Source organism: Pleurodeles waltl, chromosome 10 (genome assembly GCF_031143425.1).
Source record: "Pleurodeles waltl isolate 20211129_DDA chromosome 10, aPleWal1.hap1.20221129, whole genome shotgun sequence".
Classification (NCBI taxonomy): Eukaryota; Metazoa; Chordata; class Amphibia; order Caudata; family Salamandridae; genus Pleurodeles; species Pleurodeles waltl.
The window spans coordinates 623,401,223-623,423,645 of record NC_090449.1 but is presented as its reverse complement, the minus strand read 5'-3'; the positions used below and the strand labels follow the sequence as shown (position 1 = coordinate 623,423,645).

The window sequence follows — 22,423 nt, the reverse complement described above, 5'->3', positions numbered from 1 at the left end:
TAGTTGGGTACGACTCTGGGCTATTGTCCGATACTGGAGCGTCGTAGAGGTCCCATGCATCCTGATCATCCTGGCTCATTGTGGTATGAGCTGGTGAGTGTGTTAATGGTGGAGTTTGTGCCGGTGATGAATGAGTTGATGGTGGTGGAGAGGGTGGTGGAGTTACCTTCTTTACCACCTTCGCTTGTGGTTGCTTGTCTCCTTGCTGGAAGTCAAGTTTCCTTTTCTTTTTGATTGGGGGAAGAGTGCTAATCTTCCCTGTATCCTTTTGAATGGAGATCCGCTTTTGCGTGTGATCTGGCTCAATTGTTTGTAATTCCTCCTCAAATCTGTGTTTTTTTAGTTGAGAGGACAGTCCCTGTTCCTCTGAGTAGGAACCAGTTTTCGGTTCGGTTGCCGGGCGTTTCGGCACCGAAACCGTATCCCTGGATTTTTTCGGCTCCGACAAGATCTTTTGTCTTTTCGGCGTCGTGCCCTCTCGGTGCCGACCAACTTTGGTGCCGCTGTGTCAGTGCCGAATTTTTTCTGCGTCACTCTCTCGGTCCCGAGAGTGCTGCGTGCCTGTATCTCGACCGGAGTCGGATGACTTCGACAGCAGCTCGCCCTTTTTCGGTGCCGTTGGACGGTCACCTACTTTCCGGGTTAAGCCATGGCCTGTTGGCGGTGGCGTCCCCTGGGCTTTGTCAGTCTTTTCGTGTGATTTTTGTTTCGACGTCTTACTCACGGTTGGTTGTTCTTCGACGTCGAATTCTTCGGAATCCGACTCGTGGATGGAGAAAGATTCTTCTTCCTCCTCCTCGAACCGTTGTTGTCCTGTCGGCGTGGACGCCATCTGCAACCTCCTGGCTCTTCGGTCTCTGAGCGTTTTCCTCGACCAAAACGCGCGACAGGCTTCGCACGTATCCTCCTTGTGCTCGGGGGACAGGCACAAGTTACAGACCAAATGTTGATCCGTATAAGGATATTTATTATGGCATTTAGGACAGAATCGGAACGAGGTCCGTTCCATCAGTCTCGATGTTGCACGCGGTCGGGCCGACCAGGTCCCGACGGATGATCGAAATTACCCCTAAGTGCTACCGAAGCTCTTCAAGATTCGGTGTCGATTTGTTCTAACTACCCCGATACCGAACGAAACAATACCGACGAAGTTTCCGAGATTCTGACTAACTTTCCGACCCGAAACACGGAGCGAAAAGGAACACGTCCGAACCAGACGGCGGAAAGAAAACAATCTAAGATGGAGTCGACGCCCATGCGATATGGAACCGAAGTGGGAGGAGTCCCTCGGTCTCGTGACTCCAAAAGACTTCTTCGAAGAAAAACAACTTGTAACACTCCGAGCCCAACACCAGACGGCGGACTATGCACAGCATGTGTATCTGCAGCTACACATGCCACCGAACAGATACTTAAATACCATTGCAGGTGCATTTTAATACAGATAAGCACCATCTTAATAAGACATATGCAGCCCTATGACCATGTACAGCTGCCATAAGACCAAAAACAACTATTACATGACACATTAAGATAACTTCATCCTCATAGGACAACAGCTGCCATTTTAGGGAATTAAAGCCTTGTTTGCATAGGCACACACCCTTGTATATTTACCAGCTAAAGCCCCACAATCTCGGGCAGGACAGTCTCATATGCTAAGGCATTATCTCATACGCAGAGGAAAAAGCCTCAGACGCATAAGCACTGCCATCACATGTGATGTGCAATTTAGTAAGTCCATACACTTCCATCACAAGCTTTTCAGAAGAGGTTCTGAAAAGAAGGGAGTATAAGAAGGCTTATGTGTAACTGAGTCATAAAAACAAGACAGAAAAATTGAGCATGAGGTTGATGATAGAAAGCAATATGTGCTGTTAATAACTGTGCAGCAACATTCTGAAAAGTAATTTAAAAAAATCTAAAACGAAAATACACATCTTAAGACTCTCTCTTGAGAAGTTGTCCATCTGCACTTCAACATGGTCTAATGGAAGGTGCATATTGTGATGCAGCCGTTTAGTGAGTCGATTGCCAAAAGCTCCACATGTTATTAGCAGATTAAATCTTTATGCAGTGGTTGGATGAGTGGTGTCACATTCGGAAACCAGGAAGGAAAAGGAGTGTTGACAGCAACTGAGCTCAGTGGGAGCTGGAAGCCTTACTTGTAATTGTTGAGACATCGTCTGCCATAAAAAGATAAACCTAAAGAAAGAACTTCAAACTCTATAAGCCAAAATTCAATATGTTCATCAAAAGCAATTAAAAATCAAGCCTGATTTTTTTACTTCAACAAGTATATACCTCTCTGTGCAAGAATTTCAAGTCCTTTCTTTGTTCGCATCATCTTTTTCTTAATAGTTTCATCTCTTTCCTCTGCTTTCTCCTTTTCTTTTTCTTGCTCATTAGCTTTTTTCTTGGCTTCTTCTTCAGTATAATTCAGTTCAAGCACCATAACCTTTACATTATGGGTCACACCTTGCTCTTCAAGAGTTTTCTCTGTAAGTATAAAAGTAATGAAGCATACAAGTTAACCAATTTAATGTTTGTGAATTATCTACTGAATAACATTTTAAGTTAATTTTTGTAGGAAGCTGGCTCTTTATATAGTGGACTAAAATGAGGTACACTGTGGAAAGAGTCCAAGCAATCCCCAGAGGTATCACAGAGGCACAAATTACATCCCAAATGCTCTCTTTTTGGGTAGAGTGGTAGAGCAGTCAGGCATTTCAGAGGGTAGTCCTAAGCATGAAAGGAACACACTCATGCAGTAAGTGAGATGCACACTCATAGAAGTCTGACACAAATTTATAAAAAAAGAACACATACTTTTATATTTACTTTGATACCAAGATCATCGGAGTCAGGTGAGTACTTTTCCAATTATGAATTTTTAGAGTTTTTAAAAGTAGACACTTAGGATCCAATGTACGATCGTTTCCCGGGTCGCACATTGGTCGCAATCCATTTTGCGAATGCAAAAGCTGCCGTACACAATGTATGACAAGCATTCGCAAAACCAAAATAGTGATGGGAGTAATTGGGGACTCTCAAAAATAGCAACCAGATTTTGCGAGTCGCAATTAGAGAATCCCTAATTGGGAGTCGCAAAATTGCATGTACAAAGAAGTCGCAATTTGCGTTTAGTCGCAAAATGTTCCATTTGCACATGCAATTTACCACCAATTCAAAACAGGTTGTAACTGGGTCCAACCTATAAAAAAAAGCCCCAGAAAGCATCAGGGACTTCCACAATGGCTGCCCTGTACCTGATAGCGAGGAGGCTGCAGATATTGGCTGCTCAGCAGAGGAGGCAAAGACATGAGAGGATATTCAGAGTCAGGCAGACCCTGTTTGAGAAGATAGGGGTAGAGATTTCTGAGCAATACAGGATGAGTAGCAATGTGATCCTGGAACTGAGAGACACCTTAAAGCTACACATTGAGAGCAGTACACAGTGCAGCAATGCAGTCCCCGACCATGGCTAGGTCTTGTGCTCCTTCCACTAATCGGCCGTGGTAGTTGCCAAAAAGGCATAGCAGTGGCTGAAGGGGTGTCGCAGAGTGTGCTGTTGCGTTATATCAACAATTTACTACACGCCATGCTTCACCATATCACCAATACATCTACCTGCCCAGGGATGATTTGGAAATGCAAAATGCAAAACACAATTTTTCTGGATAGCCAGATTCCCAAAGTTTACCGGGTGAATAGACGGGACCCATGTGCCCATATGTCCACCATCCTGTCTGGGATACATATTCCGGAACCGAAAAAACACCCATTCCATGAACATACAAGTTGTCTGCAATGCACAGAACATCATCACAGACATTGTGGCCAAAACTCCAGGGAGCTTTACATGACTCCCATATATTGAGGCACAGAGGCATTTACCAGCGACTAGAAAGAGTGGAATTTGATGAAGGATACCTACTAGGTACTGGAATGTAATGTTCACAGTAAAATGTTGTGGCACAATCAATTCTCCCTATATAATGTCTCACCCTTATATGTGTCTCACCAGCTGACCGTGCGTATGCCCTGCAGCCATGGAGCCTGTCTCTCAACAATTGCTATAGAAGGTGCTACAACACCACACATTGGTGCACCAGGTCTGTGATACAACGTACGTTTGGCTCCCTGAGATCACACTTCCAGTGTCTTCACAAGAGTGGAGGAACCTTGCAGTATGTTCCTGAAAATGTGTACAAGATTGTGGAAACCTGTGCAATACTCCACAACATTGCCTGCAGGTGAGGCTTACACATAGAGATATATTGATCACTTGGAGGATGAGGAGGCTGCTCTACCTGCCAAACAGCCAATCGAGGAAGGCAGAGGAGCAGAGGGGAGAAGGCACAGGGACCACACAGCAGGACATTACTTTGCATAGTAAGAAATCTCCATGTACACAATACTCTCTATAAATGACAAAACAACTATTTGTTTAAAAAAAAAATAGGCAACCCTTTAATGTCAGGAGATACACAATAACATTGATGGACACCCTGTCCATCACAACAAACATTACTTAAATTGTTACACATGTTGTGCGGTTACTCCACTGCAAAAAGAAAAAAAAAGCTAAACACCACGCAGACACACTATCAGTGTGCAGTTACTTTTGTGACGTATGTCTAGCATGGGGGGAGTTGCCAGTCGAAGATGCAGGTTGACAACTGCTGTTCCTTCGCAGCACATGTGCACAAGCAGCATAAACACTATTCAGGCTTGACACCTCAATGTCTGGTGCTTCACCTGTGGCCCAACTGGCAATGCTGGCTGTCTGGAATGCCTCCACAGCTGCAGTTTTCTATTGCAGGCCTCGTACCACATCACCAGTGTAGTGGCCCACACTACCTGCAGAGCCAGGGTGCATCTGGTGTGCTGAGTGGTAGCTTGCGCTAGCCTCCCAATCGCCCTGGTCATTGCCTCCAACCTAATAGCTCTGCTATGCTCCCGGTGCCTTTGTTGGCGAATGTCCTCCGTCAGATCAGTGCAGAGTTGCTCAATAGCCCCTGTAAGGGCGTCAAATTTAGTATCCAGGCGGGCCTGGTTATCAGACATCTGCTGGGTAATGTTGGAAAATCCCTGTGTCAGTTTGCGGTTTAACAACCTGATCTCTTTTTGATGCAGGCCGACAAACTCTGGCTGCTTGCTGGATGCTGCCTGGGAGCGAGAGGCCTGCCTAGCTTGCTGGCGCCTAGATGCCTGCTGAGTTGGGCGCAGCAGCCGGAACCCTGGTGACAGAAACGCATTGAGAAGTAGCTGGCTGTTGGACTTCCAGGATGTCAAATGCAACTGGCTGTGGGGAGGTGAATGCAGCACAGGACTGGACATGGGAAGTACTCGGCAGACTCAAGGGCACCTCAACCTGCTCTTCCTCCAGCAGGGTCAGGTCCTGATATTCTCTCTCATCATCATCCCTTTCCTGTCATTCACCAGGTATATCTATGTGGTAAATGGAGGGATGGAAAAAGTACAAGTGTGAAACACTGGCTCATTAGTTGTGTTACATTATTCAGCTTATGCCTCACAGTAACAGCACTATTTATGTACTAAATGTATGACGATATGTCCCATAATGCACCAGGTGTGAAATTTTGATCATCAGCTACATGGACCATCCAGGTATATCTGAGTGAGGGTGTGTTGCATGCATGTTGGCAGCAGGGTTTGGGGCAGGAATTTTGGCATAGTAAACATTTTGCACTTACCCGTGGTTGGTGGGGGCGCAAGCATGTCGAGGGACCCAAATCTGCACACTGCCTCCAGTGTTGTTTCCACCATTCCCTCCCCAAATAAGGGTGGTGTGGCATTAAATGGGCCTCCTCCAGTTCCCTCGTCGTCCTGCAGCAGTGCTGCCAACCTCTCCTTGGTCTGAAAGCACAGGTCATGCCACCTTTTTTTTAATCTCATCTATGGACCTGTCAGCCACACCCAGAGCATTGATTCTCAGCTGCATCTCCCTCCATATTTTTCTATTCCCAGACTCTGGGACAGTCTGAAAATGACACCCAAATAGCTCCTCATGATGGTTGAAGCATACTTCTTTGAGGATAGCTAATTCCTTCTAAGAAACGTAAAGTTTGTGGCGGTGCACGCCTGCTGCCTTCTTACTCTGTTGTCTAGCCATTAGTGTTTTTTTGGAGCCTGGATGCACTCTATGCTGCAGGACCTTACAATGTGCTCTGAGTGCTGAGCAGGATTCTCAAGGACATCACTTCTTGTTTTGGGGGTCCTTCAGCTGTCCCAGGAAGTGAATTGGGGATTTTTTTAACTGTGGATGCTAACTGCAATTTGCGATGACCACGGTTGCAAATAGCGACCAGTTACCGGCTCGCATTTTGCAAGATCGAGAATAGTGATGCGACTCAGTGGCTAACTTTGTACGCACATCAGATTTGGCCACTAGTGATTTGTGAGTCACTAATTTCAACGGTCGTATATCTGGCCCCTTGTGCATTTTTCAGGAAGCTGCAATGCAATGCTACGGAGGAAAACAAAGACGACAAACCAGGTAGGGAACAGCGACTTACTCCTGGACAAATCTGGACAAATCTCCTGGACTTAAGGTGAGTTTGGGGCTAGGTCCATGGCCACACCAACAAGTCACCTTGGGGAGTGCTGGTGTGTCTGGGTGTAGAGGTGTGTTACGGCGTTGGATGTCCCATTCATGTCTATGGGGATTTGTCAGGTTACAAAGTTGCAGAAGGGATGTAATGGAAGGACAGTCCAGGGGAACCCACAGGGAGCTCGGCCCTTGAGGTCCTTAGGCACGTGGGGACACTGTCAGTCCACTCCTCCTTGGGCTGTTAGCCGCAGGGCCATGGATGTCTTCTGCCATGGGGACCGATACTGGAGTTCCTTGCGGTTGCAGGGAGCCCACAGAAACACTCTACAGGCCTGGACTGGGGGTCCAGTCCCATCAAGCTAACACATGGGCTCAGGTTTCACAAGGTGGGGAGACTTGGAGACACCACTGGTTCTCTTCTCCTTGGTCTGGGGCAGATGGGCGCAGAGGTGTCCTAGGGTGTCGGGTCTTTGCCTACTGGTCACTCATGGCTGAATGGGGGTCTGCAGATACCGTCTGCAGATGCCGTCGTGAAGTCCAGAGTGGGCGAGCACAGGGTGGGCTTCTTTTCTAGAAAGCCTGGGGACCACTGTAGTGTGTTCTGTTTCTTAGATGGAATGCTTTCAGATGCTGACCTAGGGAGATTCCATGTTCTATGACGGAGTCTCCTGAAGTCAGCTGAGTCTGAGCTGTTGCCCTCAACGGACCTGTTCCTTATGCCTCTTCTTCCAATAAAACGTGTTTCACTTACCTGGTCTGCAGTTCGTCATCACTTCAATTTGGCGACGTAGGAGTGGACTTCGACAAAATTTTGCCTTAATTCCCGAATTCGGCTGGGTGTTGTGCACTGGTCACATTGCTCCCTTTTGGCTGTGCGATACCTGGTGCCTGCTGACTTGATCTGCCAGCGCGGGATTTTCCGGTGAAGATTTGTTTTTTTAATTTAATTTAATTGTTTCCCCGTTTCATCGCACGGCTACAGCCGTTAATGTGGAACGCGCGTCGTGTCTCTCGAGCGTCTCCTAGGCAACGGACACGCTGAGGAGACTGACGCGGCTTCCACTAGCGTCTTACGTTCATCTCCTCAGCAACGCACACGCTGGGAAGACTGACGCCGCTTCCGCTAGCGTCTCCTAGGAGACGGAGACGCTAGCTATTAGGAAATTGACTTTGTGGAGACGCGTAACACCAAATCTTCTCAGAGCGTCCTTAGGCGTTCATTTTTGGATTCACAAAGACGCTGTCTATTCTGATACCTCTTCAGTCTTTTGGGTATTGTTCTTGACACAGAAGAAGATAAAGAAGGAAAAGAAGAAAGAAGTAAGTCGATTTTCTTTCAGGAAAGAAGGAAGTGAAGACAGGTTATTGTGAAGAGCTGTATTTTATTGTTGGGAACAGGTCCGGGAAGGGAGGAGTTGAACATTTTAGTTATTAAGTCAGCGCCTTAATTTACCACGTGTTCTTTATAATTGACCTCTGATATGGCACAAGCCAACTTTACCATCGTTCCACCGCAAGCATTTTGGGCAATAGGTAATTCACCACCCATCAAGTGGCTGGAGTGGAAGGACTATTTTTAAAATTATTTAGGCGCTATTGGCGTTGATAACAAGATGTCCGCAGAACAGAAAAAGAGGATTCTTTTGCATTCCTTGGGTCCAATGGGTCTCAAAACATATAATAAGATGTTTAAAAACCCTGTAAGTGGGGATATTTGTGTTTTTAATGCCACAATGTTGGATCTCGACAAATATTTTGCTCCAAAAGTTTGTATGGAAATTGTCCGTTATAAGTTTTTCCAAAGAAAACAGGAAAAAAGTGAGCTGGTGGATGACTACATTGCGGACTTAAAGAAACTGGCTCTTGACTGTAAATTTGGGACAATTCATGACAAACTTATTAGAGATCATGTAGTTATGCACTGCAATAATCAATCCATTCAGGAAACACTTTGGATAAATGGTGACTCTCCTCTAGAAGAAATTTTAGCCATAGTAAGGAAGGCGGAGATCTCTGAAAGATGCTTTTCAGAACTAAAATCTACTGGGAAAAATGAGGATGGCATTTATAAAGTTTCTAATCGCAAAACTGGAAGGGTCTTTCAGAGTAAGGAACCTGAAAGAAGATGTTACAGATGTGATAACAAGGACCATTTGGCTCACTCCAACTCGTGCCCGGCTTTAAATGTGAAGTGCAACAAATGTGGAATCGTGGGCCATTTTGCAAAGGTTTGCAAAAGTAAAAGGAAAATAATTAAATGTATATATGAAGGTGAAAATGTTGCAAGGTGTGATACGGAAGAAAGTACAACGGAACCCAGAGTATTTGATGAGGATAAGAATTTCATTCTCAATATAATGGAGGCGAACACTAAGGATAAACCCATATGCAACATGGAAATAGGTGGTGTACCTATCACAATGTATGCTGACTCAGGCTCACCCTTTACAATTGTGAACGAGGATGTGTGGAACAAATTTTTCATGGAAAAAATTGGTAAACAGCTTGCTCCACCAGACATTCAACCGGAGAGTTACACAGGAGAAAAAATTGATTTGTTAGGTTTTAGATGGTTGGCATTCTCATTCAAGAACAGGACCGCCAGAGGAAAACTATACGTGGCAAAAAAAGGACCGTCCGTTCTGGGTTGGAAGGATCAAGGACGGTTGCAAATGATTTTGGATCCAAATGGCAAAGATAAAGTTTTAATGGTGAACGATGAATGTTCTTTGACCCCCAAGATAGAATCTAAGTTCCCAAAGGTGTTTAGCAAGGGTTTGGGGAAACTTACTGGTTTCGAGCACAAAATCATATTGAAGAGGGAGGCTGTACCGAAAATTCATAAGGCCAGAACTGTGCCGATCATGATCAGAGAAGAAGTTTCAAAGGAGCTAGATAAATTAGTATTAATGGATGTGATAGAGCCAATTGAAAGCTCGGAATGGATTTCGCCTGAAGTGATAGCTCGGCGCAGCAACGTAAAAATCCGCTTATGTGTGGACTTGAGATACTTAAACAATAATATTCTGATTGATCGGTTTCCCTTACCCAAGATTACGGAAATGGTTTCTAGTCTGGAGGGAGCATGCTGGTTTTCTACTATTGATCTGTTGTCTGCTTATCATCAGATTCCCTTATCTGAAGATTCCAAGGGTCTAACAGCCTTCATCACACCCTTTGGGTGCTTCCAATACAAGAGGATGCCCTTCGGTCTTGCGTCTGCAGCAGCTGTTTTTCAACGTCTTATGCACAAACTTTTTGGGAAAATCAAAGGGGTTATGTGTTTCCAAGATGACATATTAATCTTTGGGAAAGATAAGAGCATGCATGATGAGCGGTTGGAACATGTATTGGAAGTGTTAGGTGATAAAGGGTTAACTGTGGAACTGAGTAAGTGCAAGTTTGCGAAAAGGAGTGTGGAGTATTTGGGACATGAGATAAGTGGTGAGGGTGTTAAACCTAAGACATCCTTGGTGAATGCTATAGTGGAGGTATCACCTCCTACATCTAAAGATGAGGTAAGATCATTTTTGGGCATGGCGGAGTTTTGTGCCAAATTTATTCCGAACTTTGCCAGCAAGGTTTATAACTTAAGGGGTTTACTCAAAAAGAACTCTCCTTTCACATGGAGTGAGGCATGCAATCAAGAGTTTGAGATCGTGAAAAGTGATTTAAGCAAGGCAGCATGTTTGGAAAGTTTTGACCCTAAGCTAGATACTTTTGTTACCACAGATGCTAGTAATAAGGGCCTAGGTGCTGTGCTATCTCAAAAGGGTTGTAATGGTAAGGAAAGAATTATACTTTTTGCTTCCAGGTCATTGTCCCCATCGGAAGAAAAGTACTCGGTTATAGAGAAAGAAGCCTTAGCCTGTGTTTGGGCTTTGGAGCACTTCCGGGCATTTGTTTGGGGAAAAGACGTAACTATTCGGTGCGAACACAAACCTTTAATTAAAGTTCTTACAAGTGAAGGAAGTGTACTAGCTTCGGCCAGGATCTTAAGGTTGTCCATGCGCTTAAAGGATTACATTTACCGTATTGTGTATGTACCTGGCAAAAGTAATGGAATGGCGGATTGCCTTTCCAGATTACCTATTTTGTTGGAGAGATGTGTGGATGATCCGTGGTATGAATGGAGCGTGGCTCTTGTACAAGATTTTGGTAGCCCTGCCCTGAATGAAGATAATTGGAGGAAGGAAATGGAGGTAGACATCAATTTACGGTCTGTTTTAAAATACGTTTTAGAAGGATGGCCTAAGAAGGATCATTTGTCTGAACAATGCAGGAGTTTTTGGGAGGTTAGGAACGAACTCTCGGTTGTGAGCAATGTTCTTTGGAGAGGTGATAGAATAATTCCTCCATCGGGTATAAGAGAATCCATTTTAGAATTATGTCACGAGGGCCATTTTGGCATCGTTAGAACTAAGTCTGTGGTTAAGGAGTTATTTTGGTGGCCAGGTGTTGACAAATCAGTGGAAAGATTTGTCAGAACTTGTCATGTGTGTTCTTCCGCTGACAAGAGTCTATGTACCCTTAGACCGCCTATGCAGCAAACGTTCATACCTAGGCAACCATGGGAACATGTCGCTATTGATCTCTTGGGTCCGGTAGGTAACTCTCAAGAGTTTGTAATAGTTATGATTGATTTGTTCTCAAAATGGCCTGAAATTGGTATTTTGGAAAGAGCTGATACTACCAGTGTGTTGGAGTTTTTGGATAAGGTTTTCCTGGCTGAAGGCGTTCCTGCTAAATTATTAAGTGATAATGGTGTACAGTTTATGTCAGATGCTGCTAAAATGTATTTTAGGAGAGTGAGGATTGAGCATAAAACCACTTCATTGTACAATCCCAGTGGCAATGGCGCAGTAGAAAGGTTCAACAGAGTCATTAAAGGTATAATTCAGGGTGCAATGGATGGTGGAGAGGATTGGCACGTTGCCGTCTTTAAAGCAGTGTGGGCTTATAGGATTACTGAAAATGTTACTACTGGACTCAGCCCTTTCATTGTTATGAGGGGTAGAAGTCCGAGAGCAACAGTGTGACTCAGTAGGAGGAAAAAGGAAAGTGACACCTCCTGGTTGGTTAAAACTGGTATCCAACACTGGGATATGGAGAAAGTAAGAGATAATTTGGATAAGTCTCAAGAGAAATCGAAGTCTTATTATGACAAGCTCCATCATGTCAAATCAGTGGTAATTAATGTTGGGGATTGGGTTAGAGTTAAAAAACCTTATAGGGTAAGAAAGGGTGAGAGCCAGTACTTTAATCCTGAGCGAGTTATGGAGGCTTTGCATAATGCCGTAAAACTGAGTGATGGTAGGGTGTGGAATCTTAAGCGCATTGTCCTACTTAGGAATGGGCAGGAATCTGGATGTGGTGGTGTTCGTTTTAGCAGTAGAAGGTGTGAGAAGAAAGGAGCAGAATGGTTGGAGGATGAGGTTAATATTCACGATGCGTTAAAGAGGAATGCATCACCACACGTGCTAGATGATTGTGCTTTGAATGAGGAGGAAGATGTGACGAGTGACTCAGTAGCCGACTCTGAGAATGGGGATTGGAGTTTATCTGATCGTGTGCAACAGTGTGACTCAGTAGGAGGAAAAAGGAAAGTGACACCTCCTGGTTGGTTAAAGGATTACGTGTTAGGATACATAGCTAATTTTTCCTGATTTCCGTGTTCCATGTTGTAAGTATTTTTACCTTGTATTTTATTTATTTATTTATTTTTTGTTATTTGTTTTATTTCTTTTGTTTTGGGAAAAGAAGGGGGATGTGTAGTGTGTTCTGTTTCTTAGATGGAATGCTTTCAGATGATGACCTAGGGAGATTCCTTGTTCTATGACGGAGTCTCCTGAAGTCAGTTGAGTCTGAGCTGTTGCCCTCAACGGACCTGTTCCTTATGCCTCTTCTTCCAATAAAACGTGTTTCACTTACCTGGTCTGCAGTTCGTCATCACTTCAACCATGCTGACACCGTTGGCCTACTTCATCATGGGCTCGGCCGCTCAGGTGCAGTGGTGATATCTGGCGTCGGGTTTCTGCTGGTCCCGGTTCTCTCAGGTCTTTTTTGGGGACCTGCGGATGCAGGAGAGCAGCTCTTCTACTCCAAGGGAGTTCCTGCTAGCAATTGGTGAAGCCCTGGCAGCTCTCCTGGTTTCTTGGAGCCTGCAGCAGCAGCAGGACAGGTCAGTTGCTCCTCGAGGGTCAGCTGAAGGCGGCAGGCCTGCTAGGTTGGCGCCAAGTCAGTCGTGCTCCTCAGTTCTCAGGTTCAGCAGGCTTCTTGTCCACTCCTTTTGTGTCCAGCAGAGATCTGAAGATCTGTTATCAGGGGGTCGCCCAATTACTTAATTTAGGGGCGTTAAGGGGAGTGAAGGGTAGTAGCGAAAGGGCTACGTACACTTGGTGCCACTACACCCCCTAGATAACCACTTCCTGTGGGGAGTGGCATCACCCTGTCCAGAGTTCCTAAATTCCACCACACGCAAGATGGCAGAATTTTCTAAGTCGTATCCACTTCAGCATTGTCACCGTAGGAGTGTTCCCAGTTGTAAGTGTGCCTTTTACGCAGCTAGTTTTCCTGCCTGTCCAGGTGCCAGATGGGCCCTAGGGCAGGGGGCTGGCATCTTCCTCTGAGAATGGCCAGATCTGCATACCAAAGGCAGTGGGCTTCTTTGAAGCTCCTGCTTTGGAATGTAGGTCATCCTATGGGGAGGGGTAGGTAACACTTCAGCCCTGACAGGCCTTTGTTTCTGACCTCTCGAGGTCTGAGGGGCCCTCTTCAGTACCCATGCCTTAGGTACCAGGGGTACCATTTACTAGGGACTTATGGAGGGGCTGAAGGGCCTGGTCACTTGGGGATCACATGACCAGTTGTCTTGTTTTAGGGAAAGAACACTGGAACTGGGGATGTGGTTAGCAGGAGCCCAGCGCACTTCAGTCAAAGTTGCACATAAAAACCAGGCAAAAAAGTGTGTGTGGTGGGTGGCAGGGGAGAAGGGGGTACTGCAACCAGAACCCAGCTGCCAACAATTTTCAAATATGAATATTCACTGAGTCATCCAAGAGTCAGTGGCCTGAAGGGAATACATGCTATCCAATTCCGAATCACTCAAACCTTTCTTGAGAAAACAAATGCAACAAATTTATAAGTGAACCTAATCTCTCGACAGCAGAGGAGTTTGCCCACAACAGTGGTGTGCCCTGTATTGATATTTGAGTATGTCCATATTTAAAACTTCAAATTTCAACTTTAAGAAAACATCAGTACCTAGTTTGTGAATCTTTCCCCACAGATTGGTGAGATTGTACTGCTACACAAAATTTGAATAAATACAATACAACTCAATATTTTAGCAATGTCACAAAAATTCGATGCAACACAGATTATGCTCGTCGTGTAAATTGCACCAATAAAATCTCTGTTTTGCTAAAGTCTGCAGCTCCCAAGTTGTTACACACAGCTAAAACTGAAAAAAAATCTATTATTTTACCCATTCATGATGATTTTGATGTCTTGACTACAGTGAGCTTTTAGATGCATGTAGGAAAACGCATCTTGTGGATCATAGCAAAAACTTAAAATGGGATTAGCCACCGCCTATTGGCTGGCTTTGTAGTCATTCAATTTGTTTGATTATTAGTTGCCAAACCATATTTTTGGTGTGTTTCTCCACCACCCCTGCAGCATAACCTCTTTACTATCTGATTAACTGGTTGACTTTTATCCCTTCAGTACCAATGCTCAGCTAAAGATTTTTTTTCTTCTTTTTCATTAAGAATTCCATGAGAGCGCACGCATTTCCTCGATTCCTCTGTGTTGTGTTGCTGCCCCCCTACTTAAATTCCCACCTGCTGCTTTCCATTCACCTGCTCCTCGAGCCGCTCATGGTACTTGTAATTTTTTTGGGGAAGGCTGACACCTGTAGTTTGTTACCGACCCGCTCCGCATTGTATAAAGCACTTTTGTTTGCCTACATTGATCTCATGTCCCCTTACCCACTCCCCATTGCTTAATCTGCTCCCCTACCCTACTAAGTCATTTATTTTAATTTTCTGAAGGTCCTGGCAGTTGCCATTTGCTGCCAGGCTGCTCTATTAAATGAAAGACACTTTTGCACATATACAGTGTCTTTATCTGCAACTTTCCTACATCAGTACATGGGAAAAAAAGGAAAACAGACCCCCAATTTTTTGCACAGGTGGTGACATATATGCTCCTCTGCAGAATTATACTGCTGGCAGCAGTAGCCATATAATAGTGTTAGATAAACAATGTGAGACCTACTAGGTTTGCCAATACTTGTTGTAACTAGCAGTTAGATATCCTCGCACTAACCAGGTGAAAATTGTGGAATAATAATACGGAAGTATAAAATGTTTTAAAAAACTAAACATCTTTCTTTAATGAAATGCCACTGTGCCAAATTTCCATTAAACAAATCTTGAAAATAAACTGACCAATAAATTTCAAATGCATCTTTAAGTTTCTGACATTAATCTTTGAAAGTTATATTCCCTAGACTTCTCCAGTAACAAAGCCCTGCATGTTTTTATATTGTGCCAGAGAAACCACTGAGTTTTGACACACAATATTTTCCATAATTCCCAAAGCATCATTCAAAGGTCATTGAGAAAACACAATTTGATGTCAAGGAAAATGGGGAATTTTTCAAAGTAGACTAAAGTCATAGTTTGGTGACATGCCGATCTACTACCAACTTGGAAAAAACACCAATACATAGCTAGACAGTTTCAGGGCTTAACTAATATTGAATAAAGTACTACATATAAACATTTCACGAAAATCAGTCATCAACAAACGCCACAGCCAGACTTCCCTGCCTTCCAACACCACTCCCAATATCAGTACCTCATAAGCCTGGGTTGACATACAGCACGGTGAAGAAGTAAAAATGTTGGCTATGCCTTCTTCATTTTTTTAACCAAAAGTAACAAGTAGTAGGCCTGCAGTGTCAAGAAAACCTTGCACCGTTAAACATTTATAATGTTCTAATCTTTAAACATGGGTATTTAAATAAATGGGAATAAGGGGAATGGACTATCCCCCAAGTCGCTCAACCATGTGATGGGATGGATCACAATGAGAAGCATCTAGTAGACGTACTGCCTGGCTATAATTAAGGACCTAGACTGGAACAGTAAGGACAGATGTTGCTTAAAGTGTGGTTAACGCCTAAGGGGATTTTAAAGTTTATTTGGTAGAAAAGTGCAGGGTTTATAAAAAATATACGCATGTGACATATGAAATAAAACGTTTCCAATCAAACAAACCTACCAATTTCAAGTTGTTTCTTATTTATTATGATTTTTAAATGATGTTCTGAAAGTCCATACATCTGTGCTAACCTGTGAAAAAAGGCAACATAATACAGGATGTTAGCAGACAATAACTTTATTTCTTGTGTTTATAACATTAATTACAAATTGAAAATTTTCAGAACTGGAGCCTGGTTTACTAACAACAGTTGCGTAAATGCTATCAATATCAATAATACCGCAGCCTCCTTCCATGCTCACAATATGCAGCATTTCTGAGCTCTGAGTGCTACAATTAACTAAGCAGAAAGGACTAAACCCAGATTGAGGGCCTTGTTACGAGTTTGGCAGTCATGAGACCGCCAAACTCGAGGTGGCGGTCAGCCCACCGCACTCCTGGTGGTCCAAGCAACCAGATTAAGACCCTGGCAGTTGGACCCCGAGGAGACCGCTGCCACCTCCAGGATCGCAGATCCCAACGATTTGGTGGTGGTCAAAGTCGTGATCAGCACGGCCATGCTGATCAGGACTTCTCTTTCGGCCAGCCTTTTCATGGTGGGTTCCTTGCCATGAAAAGACTGGTGGCTAGGCAGTGCTGGGGGCCACTGGCGGGGGGGGGCCTAGACTGGGGTCCCCACCCAATACCCTCAGAATGCGCACTGTCTGCTACAACAGACAGTGTGCATTCCAAGGGTGCTGGGGGCACCCTCTGTGCAGCAGCATTGACCTTGGCTCCTTGAAGAGGCCAGGCCAATGCCGCTGCACTGTTTCCACCGGGTCTACCAGTGGAACTCTCCTAATACAGAGGTTTCCACTGGCCAGTCCGGTGGAAACACTGTAATAGGGCCGGAGGTGGGGGTTTGGGGTAGACCTCCAGCTTTATGGTGGTCTCTTCACCACGGGTTTGGCGGGGCGACAGTCGGCCCGCCAAACTCGTAATGAGGCCCTATGTGTCTCAACAGTGAATAACGAGACAACCTATTGACTGACGGAGGTTTAATGAATACTAAAAGAACAAGCATTGTTCCTAAACTATCAACACCCGACTAGTGCTGCCAGGTGTTCTTGAAAATGGAGAGTGTTAAATAAATACTCTTATCTGCACTCTAGCCAGTAGAGCATATAAATCCAACTTCTTCCTTTTGGTGGTAGGGGGCGGGCGGTGCACAGGTGAAGGGGACAGGTAGGTTCTTTCCACTAGAAAATGTGCTGTCAAAGAGTGCATTTTAGGGCACCATTTTCACATCAATTTGATCAAAAGGAAAACGAAATATTTTCAAGGTGTGCCCAGCAAGACTGGCCCTCCATTAGGGTGGGTGGTGCTTTTCCACCACAAGAAGATTTTGAGAAAGTGGTGGTAACCTAGTGCATTTTTCTTTCCCTTCAAGCCCACTGCTAGGAGAGGGGAAACACCCTTCTTCACAAAGGCTTTATCGTGCAAAGCCTTTACAATGAAACCGGCACAACAACGTAGTCATTACTTTGCCAGTCTTTACACCGAAACGTTTTATATCACAAATGGCATTACAATGCCAGTCTTTCCCACAACATTTAACGGATGTCAGATTCAGGGCTCAGGGATGAGGAAGGGACAGTTTTAGGGCGAAGGGTTTGGGGGTAGGGGGAGGGGCTCCCCAATGTCCGATATAGAGCACAGGAATGGCGAAGGAACAGTTTTATGGCTAAGGGCTTGGTTGGGGGTGTCATACATCCATCTCCTGCTTGGTCAAAATGTTAGGGGAGGGGCTCATACATCCATCTCCTGCACGGTCAGAGTGCGGACGATGGAGTTTAGATGCATTTTCAGTAAAAGGCCACCTCCTAGCATCTGTCTGAGGTAGCACCGAAACAACTTCTTGGGACTCGGCCAGAGCGCAGACAGGGGGGTGTCACACCAGTCCTGTGGTAAGAACAGACACCACAGTCCTCGCTATGAGGAGGAACTGAGCAGCACAGCCACCTACTATTCCGCAATGCTGGACATAATCCAGAAGCGTCAGCTGTCGGCGGTAAAGGGAAGACAGCACCGTGTCAGACCTCTACATCAGGCACATTTATTTAGGGCCAGATGTAGCAAGATATGCTTTTGCGAGTCTGAAATTGCGAGTCGGTGCGACACGCAATTTCAGACTCGCAAAAGCATATGCAGAATGGTGTCTCAGACACCTTTTGCGACTCGCTATGGGGTCGCAAAGACCCACCTCATTAATATTAATGAGGTGGGTCGCTTTTTCCCTGCACTCACAGGGATGGTGGCCTGCTGAAGTCAGCAGACCTCCATGTCTGTGACTGCTTTTTAAATAAAGCAGTTTTTTTTTTCAGTTTGCAGCCCATTTTCCTTAAAGGAAAACGAGTTGCAAAATGAAAAAAATACCGAAACCATTTGGTTTCGTTTTTTCAGAGTAGGCAGTGGTCCATAGGACCACTGCCTGCTCTGAAAAAATATTTTTGTCGACATTCACAAAGGGGAAGGGGTCCCATGGGGACCCCTTCCCTTTTGCGAATGAGTTACCACCAGTGTGACACTGGTGGTAACTGCGAGTTGCTTTGAGACCGCATTTGCGGTCACAAAGCAAGTCTGAATTGCGATGCAAGTCGCAAATAGGAAGGGAACACCCCTTCCTATTTGCGAGTCGCATTCCCAAATTGCGAGTCGGTACCGACTCGCAATTTGGGAATGAGCATCGCGGGAGGCCGTTTGCATGGCGCAAACTGCGTTTTTCGCAGTTTGCGACATGCAAACGGCTTGCTACATCTGGCCCTTAATGCTTTCCGTTATGGGCAAAATAAGATTGCCATTTTGCAATGGGGAATGTTTCACATAAGCAATCAGTAAGATAGGACTACACATCCATTAACTCACTGCATTTTTGCACTGTCTGGAAACAAACCAGTACACCTGAAGCCCTGTGCAATGCATTTCTGCAAAGCGGCTATGTGATTTGGCTCATTATAAACAATTTCCAAATGTGCAAAACTAAGTGGAATGTTTTACTGCAAAATTATGCGTTGAAAGTGGCCACGTGATTAAGACAATCGTTGTTTCGGTATGTTTAATAGCACTTTACTTGTCGGAGTGCTGTTTCAGTTCTGGAAACTGGCGTGATAATGCCAGCCTAGTTCTAATGCTTTTGTTATTGAAGACGTCGGCCTTACGCTTTTCGTGCTAGAGTCACGCATCCTTAGGAGAGTTTGAATTACAGGTTAGGAGTGAGAATCTCATTAGAATAGGCAGGGTTTAAACATGGAAAACACATCTTATGACCTCAGGCCATACACCGATTTTACAGGTTCATAGAGCAGGGCTATTAATCAGGTTATGTTACCCATTAATGTTTGAACAGCAGGCTGGTCAGAATAATCTTCCAAGTTAGAGCCTCGAACAATAGTTGTGATTCTTATTCATATGTCTGCTTTAATATTTTTGGAACTATATATCTCTGCCCCCAAGCAGCTATTAATTCACAAAAAATAAACGAAGCCCCAAAGCAAAATCCCCCATTTGTTTTTACAGACATCGGTGTTGGCAAGCTTACTGCCATCCAACTTCTGTGTTTGTTGCATAAATAATTTTTTTGTGGAATTCAATGTCTTAAACTTTTAAGTAAAGGACTAAAGACACACTATTGACAAAACAGTTACAATCAATTTAACCATTATACTTACGCTGCATTACATATCTTAAACTCTACCATACAAGTGATGACAGATCTACATTTCAGTTGGAATTCTGGCGGCAATGGCTTAAAAAAATAAGCATATTGTTAATTTTTGCACCAAACTTGTGTCAGGAAGGAGGCTTCTGGATCAGACTTATGACCAAAGACTGTACAGTTTAGAATGAAAGGTCAGATAATGTTTCCTACCAATAACAAAGGTTTAACATTTGGTTCTGTCAAGATACATACATAATATATATATGTATATGGAAAATGTCACTTACCCAGTGTACATCTGTTTGTGGCATGTTCCACTGCAGATTCACATGCTTTGCATATACTTCTGCCATCTAGTGTTTGGCTCGGAGTGTTACAAGTTGTTTTTCTTCGAAGAAGTGTTTTCGAGTCATGGGATCGAGTGACTCCTCCTGTTCGGCTCCATTGCACATGGGCATCGACTCTATGTTAGATTGTTTTCCAGCAGAGGGCAAGGTAGGAGTGATAGAGTATAAAGAAAAGAGATGTCCATGCTAATGGAATGTTTAATATATATATTATATATATATATATATATCTACATATGTACAAATGTTGTTAACTTAAACGACTACAGGCTGCCGGGGAGGTGGGAGGGTGCATGTGAATCTGCAGGCGAACATGCAAGAACAGATGTTCATTATTAAGTGACATTTTCCGTTCTATGGCATGTGTAGCTGCAGATTCACATGCTCTACAAAGCAGTTAGTCCTCCCATAACAGCTATGGTTAGCCTGTAGGAGTTGAAGTTGTTTGAAATAATGTACTGAGTACAGCTTGATCTACTGTGGCTTGCTGTGTTGCTAAAACATCTACACAATAGTGTTTAGTGAATGTATGTGGTGTTGACCAAGTAGCTGCTTTACATACTTCAGCCATTGGTATGTTTCCTTAAAAAAAGCCATTGTAGCACCTTTCTTCCTTGTGGAATGTGCTTTAGGAGTAAGTAAGAGTTGTCTTTTGGCTTTAACGTAGCATGTTTGGATGCACCTTACTATCCATCTTACTATCCATCTTGCTAATCCTTGTTTTGAAATTTGTTACCAGTATGAGGTTTTTGAAAGGCTACAAACAGCGATTTAGTTTTTCTGAATGGTTTTGTTCGATCTAGTACATTAGTGCTCTTTTAATATCTAATGTATGTAGAGCTCTCTCTGCCACACAATCTGGCTGTGGGAGGAAGACTGGCATTTCCACTGTTTGATTGATGTGAAAAGGTGATACTACTTTTGGAAGACATTTGGGGTTAGTTTGTAGTACGACTTTATGTTTGTGTACTTGTATGAACGGTTCTTCAATAGTAAAAGCTTGAATTTCACTGACTCTTCGCAATGATGTAATTGCAACTAGGAAGGCAACCTTCCATGTTAAGAATTGCATGTGACATGAGTGCATAGGTTCAAATGGTGGGCCCATAAGTCGCGTAAGCACTATGTTTAAATTCCAAGAAGGAACTGGAGGTGTTCTGGGTGGAATTATGCGTTTTAAGCCTTCCATGAAGGCTTTAGTAACAGGAACTCTAAACAAAGAGCTGTGCTGTATATTTTGTAAATATGCTGAAATTGCAGTAAGATGTATTTTTATAGGAGAGAATGCTAAATTAGATTTTTGTAAATGAAATAAATAGCATACAATACCTTGTATTGATGCTGTAAGAGGGGCAATCTGTTTAGATTGACAATAATATACAAATCTTTTCCATTTGTTAGCATAGCACTGTCTAGTAGTGGGTTTTCTTGCTTGTTTAATCACTTCCCTACATTCTGATGGTAGTTGTAAATACCCAAACTCTATGATTTCAGGAGCCAAATTGCCAGATTGAGTGTTTTGGGATTTGGGTGTCTGATCTGCCCTTTGTTTTGTGCCAACAGGTCTGGTCTGTTTGGGAGTTTGGAGTGTGGTACTACTGATAGGTCTAATAATGTTGTGTACCACTGTTGATGGGCCCACGTTGGTGCTATGAGTATCATACTGAGTGTGTTTTGATGCAATTTGTTGACTACAAATGGAATGAGTGGGAGAGGGGGGAAAAGCGTAAGCAAATATCCCTGACCAACTGATCCATAGAGCATTGCCCTTGGATAGGGGATGTGGGTGTCTGGATGCAAAGTTTTGGCAATTTGCGTTTTCGCTTGTGGCAAACAGATCTATGTTTGGTGTTCCCCATTGTTGAAAGTATTTTTGAAGTACTTGGGGGTGAATCTCCCACTCGTGTGTTTGTTGATGATTTCTGCTGAGAACATCTGCGAGTTGGTTGTGTATCCCTGGGATGTATTGTCCTACCAGGTGAATTTGGTTGTGTATTGCCCATTTCCAAATTTTGTGAGGAGGGAGGGTTGGGACGGATGTGACCCTCCTTGCTTGTTGAGGTAATACATGGTGGTCATGTTGTCTGTTTTGATCAGGACATTCTTCTGAGTGAGAAGAGGCTGAACAGCTTTGAGCCCTAGGGAAACAGCTAACAACTCTAAGCGATTTATGTGTGGCTGTTTGTGTTGGGCATCCCATTGTCCTTGGATGTTGTGATTGTTGAGGTGAGCTCCCCAGCCGATCATTGATGCAACTGTTGTAATTATGGTCTGAGGCACAGGGTCTTGAAATGGCTGCCCTTTGGTTAGGTTTGTGGAATTCCACCACTGAAGGGACATGTATGTTTGGCGGTCTATCAACACTAGATCTTGAAGATGACCTTGTGCCTGTGACCATTGTTGTGCAAGGCACTGTTGTAAGGGCCACATGTTTAGTCTTGCATGTGGGACAATTGCAATACATGATGCCATCATTCCTAACATCTTCATGACAAATCTGACAGTGTACTGTTGACCTGTCTGTATCTGTGTGATTATATTTTGGAAGCTTGTATTCTTTGCGTACTTGAA

The 22,423-nt window shown here is 44.0% G+C and overlaps 1 protein-coding gene across 1 annotated transcript in view; it reads right to left on the bottom strand.

The window, feature by feature from the left end:
• NUB1 (negative regulator of ubiquitin like proteins 1) overlaps window positions 1-22,423 on the bottom strand; it is a 316,976-nt gene that overhangs the window by 223,946 nt on the left and 70,607 nt on the right. The window contains exons 6-7 of the mRNA XM_069211094.1: window positions 15,869-15,939; window positions 2,305-2,499 (exon numbers count right to left, since the gene is read on the bottom strand). Coding sequence (XP_069067195.1) covers window positions 2,305-2,499; window positions 15,869-15,939 — 266 coding nt within the window. The remainder of the gene's footprint in view (window positions 1-2,304; window positions 2,500-15,868; window positions 15,940-22,423) is intronic.